Here is a 13406-nt window from a genome sequence, read left to right as displayed (position 1 = left end):
AAAAAACACGAAAAACTAAATTGAAAATGTCTTGTTATTTTCCTTGGGTAAACTGTTTCAAAGATTTTCAACATCAAATTTGATAAACTTTAACTCTGCGGCGCTAATCACTAATCAGTGATGAGCAACGTGTTAAGATGATGGTGTTTTTCATGTTTTTGTATTCTCTAGATTACGCAATGGGAAGCATTAAATAAGCTTTTGGTGGACGGGTTAGAAGCTTACAATGAAGTAAACGCTGTGATGAATCTGGTTCTTTTCGAAGACGCCATGTCGCACGTGGCCAGAATAAATCGCATTTTGGAGAGTCCCAGAGGAAATGCTCTTCTTGTAGGAGTGGGAGGATCAGGTATGTTTGTAAATTTTGGTGGATAAAATTTTAATTTTGTTTTCTTGATTATTTTTATTTACTTTTTCAGGAAAACAGAGCTTATCTCGAATGGCTGCATTCATCAGTGGATTGGAGGTCTTTCAGATCACCTTGAGAAAGGGATACAGCATCTCGGACCTCAAAGTTGATCTTGCTGCTCTTTACATCAAAGCGGGTTGGAAAAATATCGGAATAATGTTTTTGCTTACTGATGCACAGGTATTGATGGCTTAATTACTAAGATGGTTCGATGACTTAATGGTTCGTGTGTCCTCCTCTGAATCGGTAGGTATGGGTTCGAAGCTCTGTTGCGTCATACTGACGACATTTTAAAAGCTGTACTGATTCTTGTTTCTGCTTGGCATTAAGAAAAATGAATATTCAAGCTGCATTGACATTTGACACTGTCTACTTTTTATAGCGCCGATCCAGACAGCAAATCAATCGTTTTTTACATTGGTTCAAAATCTGCAGACGTTAAATCAGTGTAAAAAACGATTGATTTGCTGTCTGAGGAGGAGCAGCGCATGTCTGCGATGGATACAGCGTGAAATGCAAACACACATGATTATTATGGTACCCGGTCATTTGGTCGACAGGACGTTTGGTCGACAGACATTTGGTCGACAGGACGTTTGGTCGACAGGACGTTAGGTCGACAGAACGATTTATTTTAGGGTTAGGGTTAGTTAACTAACCATAACCCTAATCTAACTCTGACTCTAACCCTAACCCTAACCCAAAAATGAATCGTTCTGTCGACCTAACGTCCTGTCGACCAAACGTCCTGTCGACCAAATGTCTGTCGACCAAACGACCGTGCACCGATTATTATCATGCCTTATCTTTGTCTGTGTCAACTTTACGTCCTGCCATGAGCAAAATCAGCTGTAAATTTGACAAAGTTAAATATGTGGAAAATGTGTATGGCTCCTTTGTAGGTTCCGGATGAAAAGTTTCTTGTTCTGGTAAATGATTTGCTTGCGTCTGGAGAAATCCCCGATCTACTCCCTGATGATGATGTTGAAGCCGTTCTTGCTGGGGTGAGGAACGAAGTCAAAGGGATGGGTATGGAAGACACAAGAGACAATTGCTGGAAGTTTTTCATTGAACGAGTGCGAAGACAATTAAAAGTGAGACATGGTTTTGAAATGCAGAATTAAGAATAAATAACATGAGTAGATTGTCCTGCAAAAAATCTGAATCTTCTTTCTTGCATAGTCACTTTCGAAATTACAGAGCAGGCAGGATTTCGTGTGGTTAGACTCAAATTCTTTTTGAGTGAAATGAAATTTTTTTTGATAAAGAAATGCTTATTCTACATCCAGGTAGTGCTGTGCTTTTCACCAGTCGGATCAACTCTTCGAGTGCGCGGCAGGAAATTTCCAGCCGTGGTCAACTGCACGCAGATCGACTGGTTTCATGAGTGGCCAGAAGAAGCTCTTAAATCTGTCAGTCTCACATTTTTACAAGTAAGATCGTTGGAGCGATTTCGTTTCAGTGGAAATTTTTAAGCAAGGCGATGGTTGTTTTGCAAATGTCAACAACTGCCCTTTACTTAGGCTTGAACAATGAACATTGATACAAACAACGTTACTGTTTTTAATGTGTTGATATGAACCAGCTCAGTGGGCGACTGGCTTTGGTTCTGATAGGTGTGGGTTTGATTCCAGGTTGGGTAATGGGTACTGCTGAAAAGACTTTGAAACACTTATGTGGTTCTTCGTATAGAGCAGTGCGAATAAGGTGGGGCAATAATGTGATTGTAGTCATGTGATTGTCGCCACTCCGTCTATTGCGGTGGGGCCCCTTCAACTACAGCTCTTCATTTCTCTCATGATTGTGAACAGTATGTTGCTCTAGTCTAGAGAGAAATGCCTATGACCCTCCTGAGGGCTATGACACACTGAACTGAATAATGTGATGACATCGAAAATATGATACAAAATTGAAAATTGTGTATTATTGCAATATTTGCAAAATCCTGAAAAGTTTGCAGAGTGTAAGAAATCAGGCCGTATCTCTAGGTAGCCATGGGGTGACTGAAATAAACAATGCAGCAGCATTACTATGCATTGGTTTAGGACATTGACGGAGTGCCACCTGAGGAAAAGGCGTCTGTCAGCGAGTTCATGTCGTACGTTCACACGAGTGTTAACGAGACAAGTTCACTTTACCTCCATAACGACAGGTTTGTATAGGTTGTTGCAAAATTATTATTTTTTAGGATAGTTCAATGTTCAGTTCAGTTATTCACGATAGTTCAGTTATTCAGGATAGTTCAATGTTTTTACACAGTAGAATAAATTTATAGGTGAAAATTACTTTCAATCGTTCAACTTTTGTGCAACTACATTATTTGCGAATGAATATTGGTTAAATGATTAATTTACCAAGATAAAACAAACACACGTTATGAATGCTTTTCAGGCGATACAATTACACCACTCCAAAAAGTTTTTTAGAGCAGATTAAACTCTACGAGAGCTTGTTGAGTGTGAACAACAAAGCGTTACTTGCTAAAATGGAAAGGTTGGAGAACGGTCTTACAAAACTGCAAAGTACAGCAGCACAGGTAAAATAAAAAAAATCTTGCATTGTTGCTTATATGCTTTACTGTACTACAAATACTTTTCAAAGTAGGCCAAGGAGAAAAATTTTTTGGTTCGGAAATGTATGGTTATCTTCTTTTGGCATAAAATCTTAATCTGTTTTTGTAACCTTCCATTTTGAAGCTGTTTGAATCAACAATGACCAGTTAAACGGTTTTGCAGGTTGATGATTTAAAAGCAAAGCTAGCATCTCAAGAAGAAGAACTTTTGCAGAAGAACGAAGACGCTGACAAGCTGATTCACGTTGTGGGAATAGAAACCGAAAAAGTAATTGAAACGAAAAGTCTACCATAAGTTTATGTTTTAAATTATGTTAAGTTTTTATTTATTTTTCTTCATTTTTGCTACTTTGCCCTTTTTACGCTGAGCAGTCAGACCAGTGAACAATGATAACGTTTTTTCTTATAAAAAATATCTGTAAAATTATCATTTTTTTTAATCATGTAAATACTACACAGTCCACTGTATCAAACGCTTTAGGTGAGCAAAGAAAAAGCCATCGCAGACAAGGAAGAAGAAAAGGTGGAAATTATTGCTGTTGAAGTTGGACACAAACAAAAATCTTGCGAAACAGATCTTGCCAAAGCCGAGCCCGCTCTCGCCGCGGCGCAAGAAGCTTTGAACACCTTGAATAAGGTTTGCTTAATTGCTAAAAACAATTTAAATTGGACATGAAGTGTTTTCATCACATCCCATGCTGCACTCTCTGTTGAATTAATGAAAGCCAACTGCATGGTGAGGCGTCCTAGTTTCCAAGTTACTACAGTACCAGAAAATGTGTAAATTTATCTTCCATTCTGTGTCACATAACAAAGTTTTTTTAAAGTGTGGTTTAGATAAAATAGCCATCTTTTGATATTGTAGCTGAATATCAAAGCATCTGTATCTCAGTTTGCTTTAAAATGGTATAACCTATAATTATAATATAAACTTTACAAAGAAAGTTTTTACTTTATATAAATAAATTTTAGTTTATCGTACAGCTTTTGATTCTTAAATTCTATTTGAATAAGAATTATTAATAAAACCAGGTCACAAGTTCTTCAATTTAGTGTGATAATCTCAACTTTTTCCATTATTTTTTATCGCAGCACTCATCGATTTGAACCACTGTACCACTCTGCATCGGCATTTGCGCTACGTCATCGTGACGTATCAACAGTTTTTTTTGCAAAAATTTTTGCTGGCTTGTGGGCTTTGTCGATCGTCATGGGCTGGTAAAGTCATGTGAAAGTATTTCAAACAGCAGATCTTATACTTCAAACAGTAGATCAGCTTGTCTTATATAATTAATTATATTGAACGTATTCACTGAATGCTATTCAGGCCTTCAGTCAATGTAAAACGACTCCTTGAAGAACTAGTGTGAACAAACAAATTTTTGCCCACTTTCGAGACTCCTTCAAGGCACGTGAACTAATGTGAAACGAATTCAGATGAAAATTCAGCCAGCATCGAGCAAAAATTAGCTTAGTTTACATGGATTCAACGTGTCCAGGCTTTGAATAAATGTAAAAAGACTCATTGGATAGCCAGTTTGAACAGATTTTTCTCGAAACTGCTTGTACATAAACCAGCCTTTTGCTGATAAAGCAGCACCATAATGATCATTTATTATGCCAAACTATTCTGAATACTGAAAAGAAAGTTTGAGTGTTGATCAGGATAATTATCGTTTCTAACACTAGTTGTAACGTTCTGATGAAGGTGAAAGTAAAAGCAACGACAAACAGGTTGATGTATTGCTTCATTGACGTTTCGCGCACAATGACAATGCGCATTTTTGCGCATCCTCAGAGCGAATAACATACAAAATAAAATTTACAAAGTTATATGCTGCAGTGCGATTAAAGGCAAGAAAAAATGAAACACACATTATTTTGAAGGTTGGCCAAAAGATGTATGAGCGGTTACTTTCCTCGTTAAGTTACGTAAAAACTTCCAACATTAAACTATTTCTGATAGAAAACAGAAGTTTTAGGGAATTCACCGAAGCAATACAAGCTGTATGCGACCATAAACGCTTTTCCGACGTTAAGCAACGAACAATTTGCGGTTATACCCTATTGCTGATGAATTGGCACAGAAACTCGCGCGGGCATAGCCGCTTGCCGCAGAATTGCAGCAATATGATTTAAAGGGAGACTTTTAATGAAAATTCAATGACGAAGTTTCATTTTGGAATCATATAAATGAATTTTCAATTTTAAGCAACTCTTCTGACCGATTGATTTCTCAGGGAAATTTGACTGAATTAAAATCATTTGGCTCTCCACCTCACGCCGTGGTCAGCGTCACAGCTGCCGTGATGGTCTTGTTGGCGCCAAACGGAAAAGTTCCCAAGGACAGAAGCTGGAAAGCCTCGAAGAACATGATGGTTAAGGTCAGTGCCTTTTATTTAACTAGACAGTAGAACATAAGTACATTTCGTTTATGCATCTTTCTTTTCTGTTGAACCTCCGGGGATCAAGAGTTTACCCTTTTACCACCCACCGATATAGATGCAGGTTGCTCCTGTACTACTCTACCATAGACTAGAGCAACCTATATTTTTCTTGATTTATGTTATCCCAAACTAATAATTTTGCACCCAGTACTGCTTGTTTTTGGTCTTTAAGGTTTTGGAAGAGTTTGTTTAATTATCATCTACTTTTCCATCCTTATAGGTGGACTATTTTCTCGATCAACTGATCAACTACGACAAAGAAAACATCCACGAAAACAGTTTGAAAGCCATCCGGCCTTATCTTGCAGACCATGACTTCCAACCAGATTTAATCAGATCTAAGGTTCTTTTCGATTTCATGACGTCATGTATGCTATATACGTCGAAAAATGATATAATTAATCAGCCTGCTTGTACAAAGATATGTTGACTGTCTATAATGAAGGCCGTGTCTATTTCAGGCATCGTAAATATTTCAAAGTTTTCACTTTGCAAATGCTTGCAGATTGGGTGTTTGAGGGATATCATCCTTTCTTTATTCTATATCAGTCATGAGTTGCTGAGCTAATCTGGCTCTGAACCTGTAACAGTTTTTACATCACATTGGCATAAGATGATGCAAAAGTATTGTGCTCATTAAATCTTCTGTAGCGTGGATGCTTGACGTTTGTTCACAACCATTTTATTACTTTTAGTCTTTGGCTGCGGCCGGCTTGTGTGCTTGGGCGATCAATATCGTGAAGTTCTATGAAGTTTACTGCGACGTGGAGCCTAAGAGACTTGCCCTTGCGAAAGCGAATGCTGATCTGGTGGCAGCTCAGGACAAGTTAACTGGCATCAAAGCGAAGATAGCGGTAAGCGATTGGCACCAGAGTGCATGAGAAGCATCCACGTTGAAGCGGAATCAACCCTCGATGCTTCGGCCACATTAAGTGACTGCGACCACATTTCGAAAGAAGTGACCGCATTTCAAGCACACGTTTTACTCGGTTGACTGATTGCTGGTGGTGGTAACAAGTAATCATCAGGCTCCGTTTCGGGATTACACCGATCCGGAACCAACATCAAAATAAATTATTCAACATGATTCGATGGTTATCCTGTGATATATTTAGTTTAGTGGGTTACCCCACTGTCTCTGCGGGTTCGATTCCAGGCTGGGTAATTTTAGAGACTCTTAAAACTAGTATGATTGAGTTTTTGGTTAAAGTAGTGAAAAGTCGGGGTAACAATAGGTAATTAGCTAAAGAACGTCGTGGATATAGCTATGGCAACGACAACAAATTAAAAACCAACTGTGGCTATAATAACATTTTAATCGTTGTAGAACAACAAAGCAATAAAAATCGTAACATCAATGCTATTCTTCTGTGAAATGTCGCAGCAATTGGATGCCAACCTTGCCGAGTTGACAGCTAAATTCGAGAAGGCGACAGCTGACAAGCTCAAATGCCAGCAAGAGGCCGAGGCTACAAACCAGACAATAAACTTAGCCAATCGCTTAGTCGGTGGCTTGGCTTCTGAAAACGTGCGATGGGCGGAAGCGGTGGATGGCTTCAAGGAGCAGGTTGGTGATCGCCAAGAAATTGAGTCTTTTAAAGGTTCCCAGGCAGCAAAACTTTCCCTGTTTTTAAAATGGTAACTTTTTTCTAGCTGAATTTTCGTACGGTTTATGAACTGCTTTTTAATTGCCTACATTTTTTATGAGAGTCATAGTACATTTGGTTACCTTGTGTTCCGATGTATCAGCAAAACCATTTTCTCTTTCACCTGCAGGAAAAAACTCTTTGTGGGGACGTGCTGCTCATAACAGCGTTTGTATCGTACGTTGGTTATTTTACCCGCACCTACAGAGTTGACTTTATGGATTCCATGTGGTTGCCGTTCTTGAAGAAACAAGAGGTAAAATCAGAAAAACTTTGAATCCGAAATGCGATTTGATAAAAAATTTGTATTATATTTTTTAGTAGATTTAGTAGTATTTTAGATAAAGTATTTGTTTTCCTGTCTTGGAAAGCAGCAGCAATGCAATTTAAAACCCTCTGCTCTCTTTACAGGTTCCCATTCCCATAACCGAAGGTTTGGATCCGCTCAGCGTCCTGACTGACGACGCCGACATTGCGGCGTGGAACAACGAAGGTTTACCCTCGGACAGAATGTCGACAGAAAACGCAACGATTCTGATCAACTGTCAGAGGTGGCCCTTGATCGTTGACCCTCAGCTTCAAGGAATCTTATGGATAAAGCACAGATACACCAACTTGAAAGTGGTCAGGCTCGGGCAAAGAGGGTAAGTCGGAAACCAAAGCAATCAACTTTGTCTGATGCCGATTAGCATCAAGTTTGTTGTTTTTACAATTACAAATTCTTTTCAGTTACTTGGACGTCATAGAAAGCGGAGTCTCGAACGGCGACACTGTGTTCATTGAGAATGTTGGTGAAAGCGTGGATCCTGTTCTCGAACCTTTGTTGGGAAGAAATACCATTAAAAAAGGAAGGTTCGTCTGGCCGATTTTTGTTGGCTACTGCTGAAGCACATCGTACCGTTCAAAATATTTCGTTTATTCAAGTTATTAGCTTTCTCTTGCGAGTAAGCTGGTCTTCTTTGTTGTGTTGGTCTTCCTTCCACATTTGACTTCCGTTATTAACCTTTGCTATGCCGTAGTCCTAAATTTCTGTCCATTTGCACCGCAGAACATGGCCTACTGATCTTTGTTTACTTTTCCTAGAAAATATACTTGAACGTTTTGCACGTAGTGTGCCCTTTTGTTTATCACGTAATCCCTCTAGATAATTTTTTTGGCGTTTTCGGGAGGAATCGCTTGTCAAATGCGTTGAACTTTAGGGCAGCTCGCTTTGTGTCATACTGCTGTATCAACAATCATGAAATATTACTTTTGTGTAACAGACAGAAATCGGTCGAGTGCAGACTGGAAAGATTTGGCGTGGTTATTCTTAGCTCTTCTAATGAGACTAGTATTTTTGCTTGTAGATACATAAGGATTGGCGACAAAGAGGTTGAATACCACCCTTCGTTTCGTCTGATCTTGCACACGAAGCTAGCTAATCCACATTATCAAGTGAGTAACCTTTGTGGTAGGCCTACATCCCTACAATATCGATCTGTAAAAACCTACATCTTGTGTTTGGCCATGTGGATCAGATTTTTCATGTTGTTTGCAGCCAGAAATGCAGGCGCAGTGCACGTTGATTAACTTCACGGTAACCAAGGACGGTCTTGAAGAGCAGCTACTTGCTGAAGTTGTGCGGAGCGAACGGCCTGATTTGGAAGAACTGAAAGTAAAAAGCTATTGATTTTCTACAACAAAACATGCCTAGATTGAAAGACGATGCTACTCAAAACAAAATGGATTGTAGACTACTATGCTTTACTGATATTTTTTTGTGAATTTTGTTGTGATGTTCAAACTGAAACGTTTTTTTTGCAATATCTTTATCTATCGACTCTGCGACTGCCATATGTTTCCGCAATAAATACATCTTACCAACTTCTACAAAACTTTGCGGCCAAAATGACTGCATGCTAAAAGTGCTCTAAACGTTCAAAACGCTATCATTCAAATTTATGCTAAAGCGGTTGTACTTTCACTTGTAGGCGCAATTGACAATACAGCAGAACGACTTTAAAATCACGTTGAAAAGACTCGAAGATTCACTTTTATCGCGACTTTCTGCTGCTTCGGGGAACTTTCTTGGCGACACAGCGCTGGTGGAAAATCTAGAAACCACGAAGAAAACTGGTGAGATTGTATCGATTCAACGCAAATATAGCATTTGCTTGAGTTTTAACGTAGGCTATGACACTCATCAACTGAAACTAAGAACAGATACGAAACAAATCTTTTTTGACACTTATAGCTGTATTTTTACTCATGTAAACCTCACATTCCATGACGTATATAGTTTATCATTGAAAAGGTTTTTATTAATTCAGCTGCCGAGATCGAATTGAAAGTCGCTGAAGCAAAAGTTACAGAGGTGAAGATCAACGACGCAAGAGAAGGATACAGAATTGTCGCCCAACGAGCGGCTCTGTTGTATTTCATTCTCAACGACCTCAACATCATCAATCCGATCTACCAGTTTTCACTCAAGGTTCGTTTTAGAGTTTTTTTTTTTATGAGCAGAGTATCTTAGAACCCTCAAATGTCACCCCATCAGCAATGGCAACTAAAAGTCGTCAAGTGACTGCTGGCTTGACTCAGTGACTTGATTTGCAGCTTTGTGACTTTCTTGTAGATAAATTTCAGTAGGAAGAAATTGTAAATTTTGTTACTTTTTAGTCAAGCGAAAGTGTTCGCTATGGCACACTTTTAGGCTACTTTCACACACTGAGAAAAACAGTTACATTAGGCTATATCATGTCTTTCATCATGGTCTTGAAAATTTTCATTTGAGAATATTGAAATTTTCAGGCGTTTAATGTCGTGTTCTCGAAAGCGATTGAAAGATCAGAGCCTGCCGATGACTTGAAGCAACGCGTGGCAAATTTGATTGACACAACCACATACAGCGTCTTTCAATATACAACTCGTGGACTTTTCGAATGTGACAAACTCACATTTACTGCTCAAGTTGCTCTGCAGGTTAGTATTGGAGCATTTTCAAGTTTTTTTTAACATGAGCAGCACAATATAAATTTGAGTAACATTAAAGTGCTAACCGTGAAATACTGAGAATTATTCACAATCAACTTATGTGTATCAAGGTGTTGTTGGGTAATAAAGAAATCGACTTGTCTCAAATGGATTTCCTTCTTCGATTCCCAGTGAAGATAGATGCTACTAGTCCAGTGGATTTCCTGAGCAACTATTCATGGGGCGGTATCAAGGTAACAGAACACATTCATAACATGATGCTTCTTTGTACCTTGGGTTGGACTATCCGGGTAGAGGTTTACCGGATTTATCCGGCAACATTTTTGCTATTTATTATCCAGATATAGTTTTTAAAAGTAACATTACAAATACATTGTGAAGAAAGGGGCGTTCTTCCCGGCTATCAGCACAAGGCTGAGCACTCACTAGTACAGCGAGCAACTGCGATTCGCCAACCATAACGGTGTAGCTTCCACGCTAGCCATTCAGACTTTCCAATCAACAATATGTTTCTCGGCAGCCGATTTGTAGCAAGAATTGACAGCGACAGACACGTGTTTCGCCCATGAGGCTGGGCTCATCAGTATCGCACCGTATTCTGCCACAAATTTATTCGACCACCGCTTTACCAGTCAGTTTAACTCTTATTTTTGTGGAAACAAAGAAAGAGCCAACAAAACCAGCAGGCGCCAGGGCAGAGGACATTGTGAAGAAAGGGGCGTTCTTCCCGGCTATCAGCACAAGGCTGAGCACTCACTAGTACAGCGAGCAACTGCGATTCGCCAACCATAACGGTGTAGCTTCCACGCTAGCCATTCAGACTTTCCAATCAACAATATGTTTCTCGGCAGCCGATTTGTAGCAAGAATTGACAGCGACAGACACGTGTTTCGCCCATGAGGCTGGGCTCATCAGTATCGCACCGTATTCTGCCACAAATTTATTCGACCACCGCTTTACCAGTCAGTTTAACTCTTATCTTTGTGGAAACAAAGAAAGAGCCAACAAAACCAGCAGGCGCCAGGGCAGAGGACATTGTGAAGAAAGGGGCGTTCTTCCCGGCTATCAGCACAAGGCTGAGCACTCACTAGTACAGCGAGCAACTGCGATTCGCCAACCATAACGGTGTAGCTTCCACGCTAGCCATTCAGACTTTCCAATCAACAATATGTTTCTCGGCAGCCGATTTGTAGCAAGAATTGACAGCGACAGACACGTGTTTCGCCCATGAGGCTGGGCTCATCAGTATTGCACCGTATTCTGCCACAAATTTATTCGACCACCGCTTTACCAGTCAGTTTAACTCTTATTTTTGTGGAAACAAAGAAAGAGCCAACAAAACCAGCAGGCGCCAGGGCAGAGGACATTGTGAAGAAAGGGGCGTTCTTCCCGGCTATCAGCACAAGGCTGAGCACTCACTAGTACAGCGAGCAACTGCGATTCGCCAACCATAACGGTGTAGCTTAGAGTTAAACTGACTGGTAAAGCGGTGGTCGAATAAATTTGTGGCAGAATACGGTGCGATACTGATGAGCCCAGCCTCATGGGCGAAACACGTGTCTGTCGCTGTCAATTCTTGCTACAAATCGGCTGCCGAGAAACATATTGTTGATTGGAAAGTCTGAATGGCTAGCGTGGAAGCTACACCGTTATGGTTGGCGAATCGCAGTTGCTCGCTGTACTAGTGAGTGCTCAGCCTTGTGCTGATAGCCGGGAAGAACGCCCCTTTCTTCACAATGTCCTCTGCCCTGGCGCCTGCTGGTTTTGTTGGCTCTTTCTTTTTTTCCACAAAGATAAGAGTTAAACTGACTGGTAAAGCGGTGGTCGAATAAATTTGTGGCAGAATACGGTGCGATACTGATGAGCCCAGCCTCATGGGCGAAACACGTGTCTGTCGCTGTCAATTCTTGCTACAAATCGGCTGCCGAGAAACATTACAAATACATTTTTACACCTTTTCAGCAAGATTGAATATTCTTCTCTGTGTTTGTGACGAATATGAGTTTTTGTGACTCACAAAAAAACACAAATGACTGAAAGCATTATGCACCGCGACCTTTGTACACAGGCCGTGTGGAATAGCTACTGTATAGCAAGTTGCTCGTGAAACTGAGCAACTGAGCTGATCAGTGTATTTGTTTAATTCTGAACACCAATTGGTGATCGGTGAACGTGACTATACAACATGTAGCTACCGAAAAATAGTGTTTTTCGAATGGTGTTCGTTAATTTTTGAAGAAATTGTTGTTTTTATTACGTCACCAAAGCCAAAAAATTAAAGTTTGTACTACGTAGACACTAGACAGAGTCTACTACTAAATTTTAGCATTGAGGGTGAAGAGTGAAGACTGTTAGTTTTCAAAAGCATTCCTGAACCATAAATTTGATTCCTGCATTTTAGACTTTATTCTTTTTAATCAGATTCACCAAGCGTTTTACCTCTAACTGACTTTGATTTTAAAATAAAATTTTCAGGTTTTATCGGAAATGGATGATTTCCGAAACCTAGATCGCGATATCGAAGGCTCAGCAAAGCGCTGGAAGAAATTCGCTGAAAGCGAATGCCCTGAAAAAGAAAAACTTCCACAAGAATGGAAGAACAAAACGTCCTTGCAGAAGCTTTGCATGATGAGAGCGCTGCGTCCAGACAGAATGACCTACGCTGTTCAGTGAGATTCTTTTCGAAAACAATCCTTTTAACGCTACACTGATTTTGCACATGAGCCTATTACTGCACTGACAAAATCTGGCTATCTGCTTACTGGCTATGTTGAATTAATATGTTGATGGAAAATCTTTCTTAAAAGGTTAACAAGAATTTTTTCTTGTTACTGTATTTTTGAAATATATGGTCATTGGTCAATGTAGAACAAGTAGGTGTAGCGAAAATAGCGCAATGGTGATGATCAATGATCGTGTCCATTTCTGGCATTGTTTTCATGAATGTTTTTATAGGAACTTTGTTGAAGAAAAACTTGGCTCGAAGTACACTGAAAATCGCCAAGTGGAATTCGCCAAGTCCTTCGAGGAAAGTGGGCCAGAAACACCGATATTCTTTGTTCTTTCACCCGGTGTCAACCCTTTGAAAGATGTTGAAGCACTTGGTGCAAAAATTGGCTTCACAATTGATAACAAGTGAGTTGTCTCACCGAAAAGCCAACAATCAAGCTTTTGTTATGGCATTCCAGATGTCAAAATTTGTCGTTTTTACATTGTTTCAACGTCTGCAGACGTTGAAAACAATGTAAAAAGGACAAATTTTGCAAGCTGGGATCTTATTTTGAATCTACGCATGGCGACGAAATTGCTTTTTAGTTCGCCCCATGCAAGATCAGCAAAAGCTTTTGTGACGTTGACGC

The 13406-nt window shown here is 39.8% G+C and overlaps 1 protein-coding gene across 2 annotated transcripts in view; it reads left to right on the top strand.

Annotated features, from left to right (window-relative positions):
* Positions 1-13406, top strand: part of LOC145775129 (dynein beta chain, ciliary-like) — a 58839-nt gene that overhangs the window by 36036 nt on the left and 9397 nt on the right. For both annotated transcript variants that reach the window (XM_082586342.1, XM_082586343.1), the window contains exons 56-78: positions 172-349; positions 420-589; positions 1312-1503; positions 1699-1842; positions 2455-2561; positions 2801-2945; positions 3145-3249; positions 3463-3618; positions 5222-5365; positions 5649-5771; positions 6124-6282; positions 6813-6995; positions 7205-7330; positions 7486-7718; positions 7804-7926; positions 8421-8508; positions 8612-8728; positions 9045-9189; positions 9384-9544; positions 9865-10035; positions 10158-10280; positions 12523-12716; positions 13003-13182. In XM_082586342.1, the coding sequence (XP_082442468.1) occupies positions 172-349; positions 420-589; positions 1312-1503; positions 1699-1842; positions 2455-2561; positions 2801-2945; positions 3145-3249; positions 3463-3618; positions 5222-5365; positions 5649-5771; positions 6124-6282; positions 6813-6995; positions 7205-7330; positions 7486-7718; positions 7804-7926; positions 8421-8508; positions 8612-8728; positions 9045-9189; positions 9384-9544; positions 9865-10035; positions 10158-10280; positions 12523-12716; positions 13003-13182 (3467 nt within the window). The remainder of the gene's footprint in view (positions 1-171; positions 350-419; positions 590-1311; positions 1504-1698; positions 1843-2454; positions 2562-2800; positions 2946-3144; positions 3250-3462; positions 3619-5221; positions 5366-5648; positions 5772-6123; positions 6283-6812; positions 6996-7204; positions 7331-7485; positions 7719-7803; positions 7927-8420; positions 8509-8611; positions 8729-9044; positions 9190-9383; positions 9545-9864; positions 10036-10157; positions 10281-12522; positions 12717-13002; positions 13183-13406) is intronic.

This window comes from Aplidium turbinatum, chromosome 8 (genome assembly GCF_918807975.1).
Source record: "Aplidium turbinatum chromosome 8, kaAplTurb1.1, whole genome shotgun sequence".
NCBI classification, from domain to species: domain Eukaryota; kingdom Metazoa; phylum Chordata; class Ascidiacea; order Aplousobranchia; family Polyclinidae; genus Aplidium; species Aplidium turbinatum.
The sequence above is the reverse complement of the archived record's forward strand: the minus strand, read 5'-3'. Positions and strand labels throughout refer to the sequence as shown.